The sequence below is a fragment of the Orycteropus afer genome, unplaced genomic scaffold (genome assembly GCF_000298275.1).
Source record: "Orycteropus afer afer isolate SDZICR_OR568_19922 unplaced genomic scaffold, OryAfe1.0 scaffold00305, whole genome shotgun sequence".
NCBI lineage: Eukaryota > Metazoa > Chordata > Mammalia > Tubulidentata > Orycteropodidae > Orycteropus > Orycteropus afer.
In genome coordinates this window covers 2,680,925-2,698,016 of record NW_006921892.1, presented here as the reverse complement: position 1 = coordinate 2,698,016, position 17,092 = coordinate 2,680,925, and the positions used below count along the sequence as shown (strand labels likewise).

At 35.0% G+C, this 17,092-nt stretch overlaps 1 protein-coding gene across 1 annotated transcript in view; it reads left to right on the top strand.

Moving 5' to 3' along the window:
* Window positions 1-17,092, top strand: part of RAPGEF2 (Rap guanine nucleotide exchange factor 2) — a 412,763-nt gene that overhangs the window by 381,026 nt on the left and 14,645 nt on the right. Inside the window, exons 14-24 of the mRNA XM_042782406.1 lie at window positions 886-993; window positions 1,089-1,292; window positions 1,393-1,501; window positions 1,882-2,128; window positions 8,842-8,999; window positions 9,619-9,859; window positions 12,318-12,701; window positions 13,810-14,021; window positions 14,108-14,231; window positions 15,170-15,193; window positions 16,605-16,828. Coding sequence (XP_042638340.1) covers window positions 886-993; window positions 1,089-1,292; window positions 1,393-1,501; window positions 1,882-2,128; window positions 8,842-8,999; window positions 9,619-9,859; window positions 12,318-12,701; window positions 13,810-14,021; window positions 14,108-14,231; window positions 15,170-15,193; window positions 16,605-16,828 — 2,035 coding nt within the window. The remainder of the gene's footprint in view (window positions 1-885; window positions 994-1,088; window positions 1,293-1,392; window positions 1,502-1,881; window positions 2,129-8,841; window positions 9,000-9,618; window positions 9,860-12,317; window positions 12,702-13,809; window positions 14,022-14,107; window positions 14,232-15,169; window positions 15,194-16,604; window positions 16,829-17,092) is intronic.

Here is a 17,092-nt window from a genome sequence, read left to right as displayed (position 1 = left end):
ATAAATGACAGAAGATTAAAGAAATTTAATCTTAAGTGATTAGTCAGATTATATACTATAATTTGTTAATGTTAACTGTACAACATTGTTTCTGTAATACTAGAATAGCATGCTTAATCTTCTCACTTTAATGAAGAATATTGGTTAATGTTTGAAATAATTCTACAGAAAATTTATTTTATCTTGCTATTAAAAATTTGGGAACTCTGGTAGCGTAGTGGATAAGACACTTGCCTGCTAACCAGAGGGCTGGCGGTTCAAACCCACCAGCCACTCCTCGGAAGGAAGGTTGGGCAATCCTACTTCCGTAGTGATACTGCCTCGGAAACCCAAGGAGGGGTCGCTATGAGTCAGGTTTGACTCGACGGCACATAACAACAACAACAACATTAAAAATTTAGAAAATTGAACTCTGATGTAATAAATAATTTAAAAAAAAAGTATTTAAAGGTGCAATAATATTCATTTCATTCAGTAAAATTTATTGAGTATTTATTGTGTACCAGGCATTGTTACAGTTGCATTTAGTATTCATGGTAGACAAAGTTTAGACCTTAATAGACAAAGTTGATGTCATATAAGGCTGTGTGTGAGAATACATATGCAGGGTAGGAAAAGGCTACTCGTTTCTCCTGGACTGTAGGTGTTAAAAAGCCTCTGAACTCTTTATATTAGCAAGTAACATTGATGTACTCCCAGCTACCTCCTCCTTTTTACAATCTGTTATCTTGGATATCTCTCTAAGTTTAATATAGTTCATTCCTTTCCCCATTCTGTTCCTCTGCTTTTGTATTTCAGTTTTCTGTCTTCTTTTATCTTGTAGTAATCTATTTTAGTTTTATTGTACTTTTGCTCAAAAACTTACTGAAAATAATCAATTTTCAGGTTACACGGGTAGTATTATTGTGGGTGAATAATCACTTCAATGACTTTGAAGGAGATCCTGCGATGACTCGATTTCTAGAAGAATTTGAAAATAATCTGGAAAGAGAGGTAATATTTGTGATTTAAAAAAAAAAAACTGATCAGCTTTAAGTTAATATTAATCAGTCTATCCTTGTGTTGACACTACTTCTGAACTTTTGTAGAAAATGGGTGGACATCTGAGGCTTTTAAATATTGCATGTGCAGCTAAAGCAAAAAGAAGATTGATGACATTAACAAAACCATCCAGAGAAGCTCCTTTGCCTTTCATCTTACTTGGAGGCTCAGAAAAGGGATTTGGAATCTTTGTTGACAGTGTAGATTCAGGTAGCAAAGCAACTGAAGCAGGCTTGAAACGTGGGGATCAGGTATGATATTGCTAAATTCTGATTTAAGGGTAAATATTGATGTTTCTTTTTTCTTCAGTTCAATGCAATACAGGAATTAATTTTATAATTTTATTTTTAGATTCTAGAAGTAAATGGTCAAAACTTTGAAAACATTCAGCTCTCAAAAGCCATGGAAATTCTTAGAAATAACACACATTTATCTATCACTGTGAAAACCAACTTATTTGGTAAGTATTTTTGTATACTGTTATTTATTTATTTATTTATCTATTATCTATCTATCTATCTATTTCAGCATTTAGGTCTTTTCATAAAAGAAGTCATTTTATGAGTAATTTTTCAAACATAAGAGTTAGAGTAAAATTTTCAGGTAGTCCTTAACTTAAGATTGTTTATTTAGTTAGTTATTCTGAGTAAAAGTTATAGAGCAATTTATAAGGCAGATTCTTGGTGCCATTAATTCATTCGAGTAGTCATTTTCTACAAAATTGCAGTTCTGAATGCTGAAGTCTGTATTCTCAGATATTTTCAAGTTTTATAATTGCCTTTGAGCTGTTCGCATTTCTTACAATTGGCATTTTATGGTGTTTGTTTCCATTCATTTTAGTATTTAAAGAACTTCTAACAAGATTATCAGAAGACAAAAGAAATGGTGCCCCTCACCTCCCTAAAATTGGAGACATCAAAAAGGCTAGTCGCTACTCCATTCCAGATCTTGCTGTAGATGTAGAACAGGTGATAGGACTTGAAAAAGTAAATAAAAAAAGTAAAGCAAATACTGTTGGAGGAAGAAACAAGCTAAAGAAGATACTTGACAAGACTCGGATCAGTATCTTGCCACAGAAACCATATAAGTAAGTGTCTGTATCAGTTTTCTCTGTGTTATTTTATAATTCATTAAAACTCTTTTGCATGATATGCAAAAGTAGTAAATAAAGTTTTCACTATGGGTCTAATAAATGTTTTATTATAATTTTTTTCTAAAATAGGGCTGAGCTGTCTTAGAATCAATATTAAACAACCATGTTTGTGTTAATCTCATTTTTACCACTTATTTGTTTATCCGCAATCCTCAATAAGGATAGTTTAGCACCTTCTTATATGAATGAATTTTTTCCCATTTGGACTTTTTTAGAGTAACCTCTGTCTTCAGCATTATTTTTGTGACTATATCTTTGTTTCTGTGTATCTTCTTTACGATCAACATCTGTTGTTTGCCAACCGAGTCATTCCTGCTTCCACTTGCCCCTTTTCATCCCTGCTATTCTCTTCTCCCCTCCTTTCCTCTCACTTCTATTTTCAGTTGTTTAACTTTTGCCAAGACATCACCAACTGGTCACAGAATTCCTTTCCTTCCTCACAGTGGACTTTTCAGACAGGCTGTCAGCTGTATTCTTGAGTCCTTCTTGACAGTTTGTGCCAGGGGCTTAGACAAAGTTGCAGATGTCCCTTATACTTTTTTCATCTTTGCTTGTTTGCTCACTTGCCATCAGTGAGGTTATTTTAATATTAAGTAACATGGGTATGCCAAATTCAATTATTTATTCCTCAGACTACAACAGAATAGGAGATAACTTGAAAACAATTTAACTTCTTTCTTTGCTAATTTGATGAGTCTTATACAAAAGCCACAGATACACACATTCAGGGCTTCATCAAGGATTTCTTCTCTTTTTTAAAAAAATTTCATTTCATATGAAATTTTCATACACAAATTAGAGAGGTAAAGTATAGAAAATATTGTTTATGGGTTGAGTATCCAACTTGTGTTGTCCAATCTATACAACTATAGATATGTACATACATGTATATGCATACATACACACATGTGTGTATACACACACACTCAGTCATTATAACTATAGAGTAATGATTGGTGGTTTCATATCAGCTAAAAATACTTCTGTAGCAGTCTTAAGAATAAACAATGAGTGTGATTGGTTTTATTTATAGACTCGAGTGTGTTTATATTAAGTTCATAAGAGACCTAAATGTTCTGTAATGTTAGGCCTGTTGGCATTACAGGAAACAGAAATTGATTTTTAAAGTAACCCTTCTTGATGAAAAACATATTTTTAAATGGATGAGAAAATAAATCACCTAAATGCCAAATTACAGCACCACAATAACAAAAAAAGATCTTACTCAGAGTCATATTTGCCCATATGTTAAATATGAAACTTGAAGAAAAAAAAAATGGCGGCATGACCTGGCAAGTATTGGTAGAAATGTGATATGCACGGGATGTTGACAAGGAAGACTGTATGAAAATACTATGTATAGAACAATCCTGGGAGAATAGAATATAAAACAATCATGGGTTTTATGCCCAGGGACATAGCTCAGGAGGCAGAAGTACATGGAGGGAACAACACAGGGAAGAGGTAACTATTCTATAAAAGAAAAAAAAAATTTAGAAGAAAATACTATGTATAATTTTGTCCTCTGTGTTTTTAGAAAGATAATTAGATGATGTGTTGATTTTAAAGCACTAAGAACCATCTTAAATGATTTACATTTAAGAAAATATGGCCCAGGTAGCAGAAGACAAAATACATAGATGGGACCTCATAAAAAATCAAATACTTTTGTACATCAAATGACTTTATCAACAAAGTGAAAAAACCACCTATATATAGATTGAGAGAAAAATTTCAGGAACTGTATACCAAATAAAGGGGAAATATCCAAAATCTGTATAAAACTTCTGCAACTTAACAAAAAGACAGCTTAATCAAAAAATGGTCATAGGACTTGGACAGTTTACTGAAGAGGATACTCAAATGACCAGTATGCACATGAAAAGACACACAACATCATTAGCCATTAGAGAAATGCAAATCAAAACCACCAGATGTCATGTCACCCTCACTGGAATGACAATGATTACCAAACCAACAAATAAATGTTGGCAAGGTTATGGAGAAACTGAAACTCTCATCCACTGTTGGTGGGAATTTAAAATGGTACAGCCACTGTGGAACACAGTTTGGTAGTTCCTCAAAAAGTTTAACTTAGAATTACCATATGGCCCAACTATCCCTATCCTAGTTATATATGCCAAAGAAGTAAAGGAAGAAACACAAACTAAAACCTTTGCACTAGTGTTCATTGCAGCACTTTTCTCAATAGCCAAAATGTGGATCAACCAAAATGTCCATCAACAGATGAATGGATAAACAAAGTGTGGTATATACATATAATGGGATATTTTGCAGTTGTGAAGCAAAATGAAGTTCTGATGGATGCTCCAATATGAATGAACCTTGAAAACATTATGCTGAAATAAGTTAGTTATGTTGTTGCTGTTGTGTGCCGTCGAGTTGGCCCCGACTCATAGTGACCCCTCCTTGGGTTGCCGAGGCAGTATCACTACGGAAGTAGATTGCCCAACCTTCCTTTCGAGGAGTGGCTGGTGGGTTTGAACCGCCAACCTTCTGGTTAGCAGTCAAGTGCCTTAGGCACTATGTTACCAGAGCTCCCAAATTAGTTATAGAAGAACAAATACTGTATGATCTCATTCATGTGAAATAAGCATATACATTAAGTCCCTGAGTTATGAATGTCCAACCTACAGACAATTCATACCTGCCCTTTGATGTTACAGAAATTTACCCTTACTTTGAAATGATTGAACCAACTCTCATTTGCAACAAATTCTTTATCACGATCACCTACACATGCTGCACGTGCTGGTTGTAAATCATTAAGAGGTTTTGAGCCTTTTCTTGCACTAACCAAAAAAACCCACTGCCATGGAGTTGATTCCAACTCATAGCAACTCTATAGTACACAGTAGAATTGCCCCTTAGTATTACTAAGTCTGTAAATCTTTACAAAAGTAGACTGTCACATATTTCTCCCGCTTCTGCACTAACGTAAGGCTAAATAAGAATCATCTGTGTCTGTTCTAACTTAACAAATTTGGCTTAAAGACACACTTAGTAACTGAGCTAATTCATAACCTGGTGGACTACCTATAGTCCAAAGATAGAAACCAAAGATTATTAATGGTTACTAGAGGTGGTAAGAGAGGTAAAAGGAGAGGGGTCTTTTTTGCTTTGTTTTTTTTAGGGAAGGTATTGAGTGTACATTAATGGTGGTAGAATGTTTTGATTGATTGATGGTGGCACAACATGAAAAATGTAATCAATGTCATTGAGTTGTAAATGTGGAAGATGTGGTGTTGGTGGATGTTTTGATTATAATAAAAATGGAAAATACAACTATATATTTTTATGAAAATTAGTTAAATTCATATTTAAATGTTTAATATGATTGAAATGAAAAAAAGTAACCAACTAAGTAAGGACTAACTGAGGAATCTATGCATGAATTTATAGGGATATAAAGAAGAGTTTATGAATTTTTATTCTCAAAAATCATTATTATAGAAACTAAGATGCTGGATGATGATAGATTAACAGCGAAGGCATAGTAGCGATGTGATAAAGAGGTGAGGAGAAGGTGAGCTAAGAGTATTATGGAATTCATATCTGGGTGTCAAGTAAGTGGAGACAGAAAGGCTGAACCTTGAGAAAAGAGGGAATAAGTCAGCAGACTATCAAATGCAGTAAAGACCGAAAAAACAATTTCAAAGCAGCGAGAGAGTTGGAGAGGATGTGCTCAGAGAGAGGCATTTTTAAATTGTCTTTAATGTAATGTATTTTTAATCCAAAATATCCTCATTTTTGTGGATAACAAATATAGTTGAGAAATCAAGAAACTATGAGAGTAGAGATTCATATCATCGTGTAAGTGTTAAAATGTTGCCAAGCAACATTTCTTAAGAAGGAAGCTCTTTTTGGGAGTGCCTGGATTATAGTAATAATTATAACCATTTGTGCCAAGTGTGGGCCAGTCAACTATGTCTTGGCTTGAACCCATAGTAGTAGTTTTCTCATAATGTATTACATGTATTATTTTTGACAGTCAAGACTGGTTTATATGGTTGAAAAATAAAATTCCACTGATAATATGATCATTCTGATATTTTTGGAGAATATCAGTATTTTAAGTTTTTTATTCCTATATGCACTTATATAGAAAAACTTATTTAATTTTAATTTAATTTTTATCTTGATTTTAAAACAAATCTCTTGGCCTTGCTTATTTATGTGTATAATTTCCATTTCCCCCAAAAAAAGAAATAATGCTGCTAGATTTGCTTTTAGCACAGCTATTAGAAATATTAGATGCTATTTTCAAATCTTAATGTCTTAAACCTTAATAAATACTATATGTCTCACTGTTATTTATTATGATATGCCTTATTTTACTTCCCAACCTCAGTATAATTTTTTGTTCTTTTCATTTCAAGATCTTAATAGAAACCAGTTAAAACTGCAGCTATTTGATTATGATCTGCTTACTTTACGTATTATTAAATCATCTTTAATAATACATAAATATTGTTATCTGCAATAATAAACTTTTTATATTTATAAATGGAAATGAGTATATACTATCAATAATAAGTACTATTTTTTTGGAAAATTAAATGAGTAGAGGGAAAAAAGTAAAAGTGAGTCATTGAATTTTCAATGTTTCTCTTTGATGGTAACAACTATCATCATGCACCACTGCTTTTTTATGCTGTGTATAATTACGAAATAATATCTGTGTTAGGGATTCCTTACATTTGACTTCAAGTATTCTCTTTTTTTTCTTTCCTCTTTCTCTCTCAAACACTGGAGAATAAAATTAGGACAGTTTGTTTTTTTTTTTTTTTCCTCTATTCATTTTACTCTGTTTCTTCAGTTTTTTGATGTCAGATTATTTAACAGTTTATCATTCTGATACAAAAGCCATTGGTTGAGTAATATGAAATACAGTTTTTATGTCCTTGTTTTCATATTTATTTATTTATTTGTTTGCTTGGTTCGTTTTTTTTTGCAATGTTCCCTCCCCTCTTGTGCCACCTTTGGTAACCAACAAAGAAAGTTTCCTTCCGTATATAAATTTTTCCTTGATCTTTTACAATAATGAACTAATACAATATTTGTTTTTCTGTGATTGACTTAACTTCACTCAGCATAATGTCCTCCAAGGTCATCCTTGTTATGCAGTATTTTGGAGATTCTTTATTATTCTTTAGGGTTGCATAGTATTCCATTCTGTGTATGTACCATAGTTTGCTTGTCCATTCTTCTGTTGATGGGCACCCAAGTTGTTTCCATCTTTTTGCTATTGTAAATAGTGCTGCGATGAATATGGATGTGCATATATCTGTTCTTGTCCTGGCTCTCCCTTCTAATGGGATTGCTGGATCAAATGTATTTCTAATTCCAACTTTTTAAGGCATTGCCATATTGCTTTCCACAGTGGTTGTATCATTTTATAGTCCCACCAGCAGTGTATGAGAGTCCCAATCTCTCCATATCCTCGCCAGCATTTGTTACTTTCTGCCTTGTTGAACTTTGCTATTAGTGCTGGGGTAAGATGGTATCTCATTGTTGTTTTGATATGCATCTCTCTAATAGCTAATGGTATTTAATGGCTAATGATTGTGAACATTTCTTCATGTATTGGCTTCCTGAATATCCTCTTTGATGAAGTGTCTGTTCATGTTTTCTGCCCATTTTTGAATTGGATTTTTTGTCTTTTTATTGTTGAGGTGTTGATGTTTTCTTTAAATTTTAGAGATAAGTCCTTGTCAGATATGTCATTGCTGATTATTTTTTCCTAATCTGTAAGTTCTTTTTTTACTCTCTTGGAGGAGTCTTTGGAAACACATAAAAATTTAATTTTTAGAAGATCCCATTCATCTAGTTTATCTACTGCTGTTTGTGCATTTTGGGTTGTGCTTGACAGTCTATTTATGCCATAAATGAGGTCCCCTAAGTTTTCCCCTCTTTTTTCCTTGAGGAACTTTATAGTTTTAAGTTTTACATTTAAGTCTTTGATCCATCTGGAGTTAGTTTTTGTGTATGGCATGAGGTATGGATCTTGTTTCATTTTTCTGCAAAACATAATCAGTTTTCCCAGCACCATTTGTTAAAGAGACCATCTCTTCCCCATTGAATGGATTTTGGCCCTTTGTCAAAGATCAGCTGAGCATAGGTTGATGGATCTATTTCTAGGTTCTCAATTCTATTCCTTTGGTTTATGTGTCTGTCGTTGTACCAGTCGCCGGCTGTTTTACTACTGTGGTTATACAGTAGGTTTTGAGATCCAGGCATGTGATTAATGTGCTTCTTTTAAAATTCATCTCCATTGTAACTGGACCTTATCTTTCCTTAAATACATTTTTATACTTAGAAACTACTAATATTGTTAGGATTTTCCTGGTTAAAAAGACGTAGGTTTTAGGGAGACATTATACTATATACACTTAAGAAGTAGCAAAATTAATTGAGTTAAATACAGTTAAATATAGTTTCAAAATAAAACTAATTCTGTAATTCATTGCTTTTACAGTTTTTAGCCAAATTTATTAACTGTATTTATTCATTAACTACAAGTTTTATGAAATATGGTTTATTTATGGTCTTTGTATATCATATTTTGATCGCCTTTAACTATAAAGTCGCTGATGATTTCTTTTCTAATTTTCCCCTTTGTTCAGTGATATTGGCATTGGTCAGTCTCAAGACGACAGCATAGTAGGATTAAGGCAGACGAAGCACATCCCCACTGCATTGCCTGTCAGTGGAACCCTATCATCCAGTAATCCTGATTTATTGCAGTCACATCATCGCATTTTAGATTTTAGTACTACTCCTGGTGAGCACCCCAATGCTTCTATTTTTTGTTGTTTTCTTGCAGTAACCTTTTTCCTTCTAGAGTAATGGTAATGCTGTGTGTGTCCCTCTTGGTTTGGCAAAGATTGTATCAGGTGTTCAGTCACGGTAGACCTTACATTTCAAACAATTGAAACCTGTCCTTTTCTATTACATAGAATATTTTGATACGGCCAATTAATCTCTCTGGGCTTTTTTTTTTTTTTTTCCATAAAATGAAGATGACACATACCACGCAGGTATTGTTAAATCATATCAAGTAAGAGTAGGAGACATAGGTCAACTCAGTGGGCTTTTTAATATAATAAAGTTTAACTTTAGATTTATATGTTTTTTCTTTTTCTATTTACATGACAATCTTCTGTGCTGCTGTTCTGTATAGATGTGTTTGCATTTTGTAGATCTTTCTGTTATCCAGAGGAGAAGATGTGTTCTTGCAGCATATCACATATTGATTGAATCTTTGAGGAAGAACTAGAATAAGAGAGAGGTGAAAATTTAGCATCACCTTTTCTAAGGTTTTCTTCAGGTTATGCTGTTGCTTAATTGCCTTACCATGTATTAAAGTCTTTTCTACTTATGTATGGCTTTCTTTCCCCTAGACTTGCCGGATCAAGTGCTAAGAGTTTTTAAGGCTGATCAGCAAAGCCGATATATCATGATCAGTAAGGACACCACAGCGAAGGAAGTGGTCATTCAGGCTATCAGGGAGTTTGCTGTTACTGCTACCCCAGATCAGTATTCACTGTGTGAGGTATCTGTAACTCCTGAGGGAGTAATCAAACAGAGAAGACTTCCAGATCAGCTTTCCAAACTTGCTGATAGAATACAACTGAGTGGAAGGTATACAATATATATCCTATTGAATTTCTTTACCTTTTCTTCAAACCCACATCAAAATAGACCAAAGGATGAACATTTTAAAAGAGTTTTTAAACGAGTAACTACTACCCCTGAAGTAAAAGAAAAAGTTTTCCCTTCACCTGGGATTGCTGCCTTGGAAACCCAAGGAGGGGTAGTTATGAGTCGGATCCAACTTGATGGCAGTGAGTGTCGTCCCCCCCCCCCCCCCCCCGGGCTTGCTGCATTAATGTAAATGGACACAGTAGGTTGTTAACCTTTGTGATAAGAACTTCATGAAAACAAAGGGGTGCTGTGACCTGAACGTTGTTACTGACCCACCAATGTGTAAAGCTCTGATTTCTTACACTGGACCTTTAGGGCACTGGGCTGCCCAAGTAGTAGATTAAACCTTGTATAAAAATCACAGATCAAATTCTGATACTCTCTTCTTCTTGGATATGTACACTTACAAACACACTTTCTAGTAATATGTTAGTGTCATTTGCTTCTGCGTATTTAATTTTTCAAGTAGCTTCATTCATTTTGGTGGGAACATGTGTGCCAACGTGATCAGTTAATGCTATCTACTCTTGTATGTTGTACTATGAAAATCACTTCTTAACTCTGGAACCAAACTTCATTTGCTACTAAAGAGCTTGGTTCCTTTACTGTGTAAGTGCTTCTATCACATGTTACTTTTGAGAAAACATTGAACCTAATTTTGTCATTCTCTTGAATCATATTTCTGTTGTTAGATACATAAAATTTTATCTTCAAACTATGGATTTGTGAAAGTTGAAAAGTAGTTAATTTTCATCTCCCATCATTAGATTGCTCAGTTCTAAAAATTAAATAGTTAAAAATTACATTCTGAAAATTAAATACTTCCATAAATCACTTTTTTTCTCCTTTCAGTTTTCCCTACCTTCTGAGTATTTCATGGTCCTTAACGTTTTCATGTCACATATCTAAAGCATGTTTTAATGCATTCAGAACTTGAGGTTTCTTGCTAACAACTAAAGCTTTCTTACATTTCTTCATTTTCACTATTTTTCCAGCTCTAGCACTAGCAAGTAGTTTTCTTCTACATCATGTAACCTTAATATTGGAGTTCTATTGAGCTGTAGATTCACAATTCTAATTGATTTTTCAAGAAAATTATAGATGATGATTTGTCATGGGTGGCATGAGTAATCAGAACTGAGAAGATTAAACTAATGTAAGGTAGTGGTCCATGGTATTTATTTTCTGTAATAAATGTTTGCCTTGGAGAAATATGCAAAAGACAAGTTTGGTAGGACCCCCACTGTGTCAGTTCTGTTCCCTCCTTTGTGGAATACAGCTAAGGGGAACACGCTGGCAGTTCAAACCCACCAGCCACTCCTCGGAAGGAAGGTTGGGCAGTCCTACTTCCGTAGTGATACTGCCTCGGAAACCCAAGGAGGGGTTGCTATGAGTCGGGGCCGACTCGATGGCATATAACAACAACAACAACAACAAGGGGAACACGTGTCTACAAAATCCATGGGGGAAAGAAATCACATTGGAAACAGCTGAATGTTATTTTCAACAAGTTGCTTAAAAAGGGAATGGCACACCGGCTGAGTACTTGTGCCTGCATTGGCATCATTAACTAGTTACTAATCTTCGCAAGTCTCTGTTTCCTCATCTGACTAGTAGGAGTAATACTTACCTATAGTGTTTTTATGAAAATCAGATATTAAACAGTTAAAATCTGTTTTACTTATGAAACCAAATCCACTGCCATCGAGTGAATTCTGACACATAGTGACCAATAGGAAGTATATATTCTGTCCTATTAGACAGAGTAGAAGCTGCCTCATAGAGTTTCCAAGGCTGTGAATCTTTATGGAAGCTGACTGCCTCATCCTTCTCTCACAGAGCAGCTAGCAGGTTTGAACTACTGACCTTTTTGTTGGCAAATACACTAACCACTGTACCACCAGAGCTCCTTTATAAAAGATAATAACTTGTAAGTTTCTGGGGTATTTGAATAAATAAGTAAACCTAGGTTGATCCAGTTTAAACCTATCAAAAGTCACAGATTTTCTTTTCACTCTGGAAAATTAGAATGCTGGCCCATAGCTGTTCTTCCCCTCTTTCTTCTGTAGATCCTATTCCCTTACTTAAACTGAAAATCCAGCTATTTTTGTCATTTTCAGGAAAAAATAAAAATCTAGAGAGAAGGGAAGGAAAGGCGAAAGAGTAATAATTACAGTTATTACAAGTGAAATTCTATGTAATTTGTTGGATAGGTGATTGTATGACCTGGTGACTAAGATAGCAGCTACATTTTCTCCCTGGATTGCAAAGAATTTTTCCATCATTTAATTCAGTGTACTCTTAAACTTTGCATAAAAAGTATTATACTCTTTCAAGGAACATCAAGAGACTGCTGTGAGGCTTTAAATCTGACATGCTTATGTGATTTTCATAGGTATTATCTGAAAAACAATATGGAAACAGAAACACTTTGTTCAGATGAAGATGCTCAGGAGTTGTTAAGAGAGAGTCAAATTTCCCTACTGCAGCTCAGTACTGTGGAAGTTGCCACACAGCTCTCCATGCGAAATTTTGAACTCTTCCGCAACATTGAACCTACTGAATATATAGATGATTTATTTAAACTCAAATCAAAAACCAACTGTGCCAACCTGAAGAAATTTGAAGAAGTCATTAACCAGGAAACATTTTGGGTGGCATCTGAAATTCTGAGAGAGACAAACCAGCTGAAGAGGATGAAGATTATTAAACATTTCATCAAGATAGCACTACACTGTAGGGAATGCAAGAATTTTAACTCAATGTTTGCAATCATCAGGTAATATGAGTGAATTTGCCTTCAGATTCAGTTCAGTTCACAGATTAAAAACCAATCTAGAAGTACCATATAATTTGTATAAATTTAGTGGTTTTTAATTAAATCAAATGAACAACTTTTTTTTCCCTCTGAATTCTAATCCTAATCCTTAATTTCAAATTCCTAATATGTTCTAATTTAGTGCCCAGAAAATCTATAGCCACCACTTTTTTTTTTTTTTTTTTAGCTTTGTGGCCTTAGGCAAATTATTTGAAATTCTCTGAACTCAGTCTGTTTGTCTATAAAGTAACAATACCCCAAGGAGTTGCCAAGAAGATTAAATTATATAACGTATTTTGAACTCCATCAGACAAACCAAAGCAGATACCCAATAAATGTTCATTTTCTTTCCTTACTGCTTAGATTGACCCTGGAACAAAATACAAATTGAAAACAGCTGTGGTGGTGATGGTGCTGGTGATGGTAGTGATCCAAACCAAACCCGACTCACTGCCATCAAGTCAATTCCAACTCATAGTGTGACCCCCTTTGGGTTTCTGAAGTATTAAATCTCTATGGAAGTGGATTGCCCAGTCTTCCTTCCGTGGAGTGGCTGGTGGGTTTGAGCCACCACCTTAACAGTCAAATTCCTTAGGCACTGTGCCACCAGAGCTCCTTGGTGGTAGTGATAGTGATGATTAAATTAGTCATTTTCTCTATTTAGGAGCTTGATCATGTACTCATTACTATTATGGCTTTGTTTTATTTATTATTGGATATTTGCCTGGTCTGTTTTATCAACGCCTGCTTTGTGCCAATTATTGTTACGTGTTTGGAGACAAAAGCAGAAAAATCATACCCTCGTGATATTTACATTCTACTGGTTTTGCTTATGTGGATCAGGAGAGTATAAAGGGAAAAAGAATAAAACCTCATGGTTCTCACTACTGCTTCTGTCCTTCATTCTCATTACTAGGGTTATCAGTAATTGTTTCTTATCTTTCTATAAACTATATATAAAGCATATACACAGAGGTGTTACATATTTATAAATAACACTACTTTACTTCCTTCATTTCATAAGGATGGATCATTTAATTTTCTACAACTTTTCTTTCTTTCCTCTCAGTGGCCTAAACCTGGCACCAGTGGCAAGACTGCGAACCACCTGGGAAAAACTTCCCAATAAATATGAAAAACTGTTTCAAGATCTCCAAGACCTGTTTGATCCTTCCAGAAACATGGCAAAGTATCGTAATGTTCTTAATAGTCAAAATTTACAACCTCCCATAATCCCGCTATTCCCAGTTATTAAGAAGGATCTCACATTCCTTCATGAAGGTAAATATGGAGGTTTTTTACCTTCACATGTGGGAGCATAGAATGAATGTCATTGTGATTTTCTTTTTATTTTTTGCCAATTGCAGGAAATGATTCAAAAGTAGATGGGCTGGTCAATTTTGAGAAGTTAAGGATGATTGCAAAAGAAATTCGTCATGTTGGCCGAATGGCTTCAGTCAACATGGACCCTGCCCTCATGTTCAGGACTCGGTGAGTCTGTCATCTGCAGTAGCATCTTGGCATTAGGGATGGTAGAGTTAGTGATTGTTAACGAATTAGGAGGAACATTTGAATATTTATATTTGTAACATGGCAGATATTACATTAGTACATGCTGAGAATCTCCATGGAACTCTAATGATAAGACATTAGAAAAAGATCTGCATCAAGTGTCCTTTTGACTAGCAGTGGAAGCAGTTTATCTTCAAAATTTTGTAAGTTAACTTTGTTGTGGTGTTACGTGCCGTCAAGTCAGACCCAACTCATAGCGACCCCTCCTTGGATTTCCAAGGCAGTATCACTACGGAGGTAGATTGTCCAACATTCCTTCTGAGGAGTGGCTGGTGCGTTTGAACCGCCAGCCTTCTGGTTAGTAGTCAAGTGCCTTAGGCACTACACTACCAGAGCTCCCAATTTAACATTGTTGTTGTTGTTGTTGTTGTTTGCCGTCGAGTCGGCCCCGACTCATAGCGACCCCTCCTTGGGTTTCCGAGGCAGTATCACTACGGAAGTAGGATTGCCCAACCTTCCTTCCGAGGAGTGGCTGGTGGGTTACAATTATTTATCATTTCTTATTTTTTTTTGTAGAAAATTGACTTTGAGAGCTAAAACTCAAACTAGGTAGTGTGAATGAAAATAAAACTCACTGTCCACTGGATTTAGCCATTAGTGTAGGAAAAAAAAGATTGATTCAGTAGAGAGAGAAAAGGGCTTGGTTTTCTTTTAGAACAAAAAATTAAAACATATTTTCCTTTTGAGCCAGAAAAATATTTCAGGTACAGTTGTGTGTGAGAGGTGATTATGCAGATTATGTCTGGGGGCCTCTAATACTGCTTATCCAGGAAGTCTAGTCTTTTCTTTCTGAGCTTGTGATCTGTCTGTCTCTCTTTCTATACCCATGCTTCAATCTCCATGGCTCTCACTTACAGGAAGAAGAAGTGGAGGAGTTTGGGGTAAGTGGTGGAGATCTTACCTACCCACACACAATTCTTACTCTGCTCATTGCATTGCTTTCTGACCTGCTATATTTTCTGATGCTTTGCATTTTTGCTTTTTTTTTTTTTTTCTTAACCCTCTTGCTCTAGCAGAATTTCAGATGGCAAACTGACTTCAATTTTAATCTGTGGGGGCTTTTGCTTTTGAGGTCAGGATCCATGAGAGCTGTGAAATGACTGATGATTGTTCTGGGGAACTACAGGCCAGGCATATTTCTGAGCTTTCAGAAAGATGTATTTTAATGTAATTTGTATTTTTTTAAAATGGGAAAAGCCTAAAGTGGAGGTGGGAAGGCAAATACTAGGAGAGAAAATTGTGCAATTAAAGTAGTATTGCACAGATACTTGAGAAGTAAATATGTAAAAAAGGTACCCCCAGGTGTTAAAACTAATTTTTTTTACAGCTCAACTAACTACTGTTTTCATTCTGTAAACCAATCCTTTTAAAAATAATTCCTAACAACTCATGTGCTAAATAGTTTCCATACATGTATGTTTACATTTGCATGACCATTTTATTAACAGATTTACTATATTACTTAAAAACTTACCGCATTCAATCCAAAGACTAAGAAAACAATTGTGAACATTATGGCTATTTTATTTAAATCTCTATAAAATATTCCTTTTAGAAGTAAACTTATTGTTGTGAATCTGAATGATTGTAGCTCTGTATTCTTGCATGATTGTTATTATTTTCTGGCTTCTCTGAGAGGATTGCCTTGAATGCTCCATAGATACCAAAAGTACAATTCTCTAGTTGGAATAGAACAGGTGCCAAACATACATACACACCTACTCCTCACATACATGCTCTCTTGTTACCTGATATTTTCTATTTATCGTAGTAAAAAAAAAAATCTTTTATTCTGTGCAATAACAATGTATGTCTGGCAATAATAAATGCCAAGCTGTAAGGCACAAATAATGCTGGCCATGGTAGTTAACATTTTGTGTCATCTTGGCTGGGCTATGATTCTCAGTGGTTTGACAGTTACATAAGGATGTAATTTGGCAGCTTTGTAATAATTAAATTTGGCAGTTGTGTGGTGATGTGATTTGGCAGCTATTTAATGTTGTGGTCATCCTCCATTTTGTGATCTGATGTCATCTTATATTTTTGCATAATGACCTGGTCTTTGGAACCTAACCATGTCAGTAAATGAGGAGTGGGTATATGTATGTATAATTATTTTTAACTGAAAAAAAAAAATCTGTATTACTCCATATTCTTTTGTAACAGTTTACTTACTAAATGAGGGATGTGACATTTTGGACATAGAATATTTATGTACATCTGGGCATGTTTCAGGTATGTAAAGTAATCCCATGCTAGAGTGAGCTGCATATCTACCTTTTCGTCTTCTAGGTCTCTCAGCCAGGGTAGTACAAATGCAGCAGTGCTAGATGTTGCTCAGACAGGTGGTCATAAAAAGCGGGTACGTCGTAGTTCCTTTCTCAATGCCAAAAAGCTATATGAAGATGCCCAAATGGCACGAAAAGTGAAGCAATACCTGTCCAACTTGGAGCTAGAAATGGATGAGGAGAGCCTTCAGACATTATCACTGCAGTGTGAGCCAGCGACCAATACATGTGAGTTTTTTTTTTTAAAGGTGGCTGCAGATTCTAACTTTTGGAATATAAATTCTTCCCATATGCAGTGGTATGAGGTGGTGACAAAACAGGGCTTAATAAAAAGGGGAAAAAAGTAACTGTTCAGTAGTCCTGAGACATACTAGTCTCCCTGGCCTTGAGTGCCACTGATATTGGACACTGTGCAGTAGTGTCCTAAGCCAGGCCCTCAACATGGGGAGGATGAGACTGTCACCTCATTTAGGATGGCTGTTGCTTTGGTTC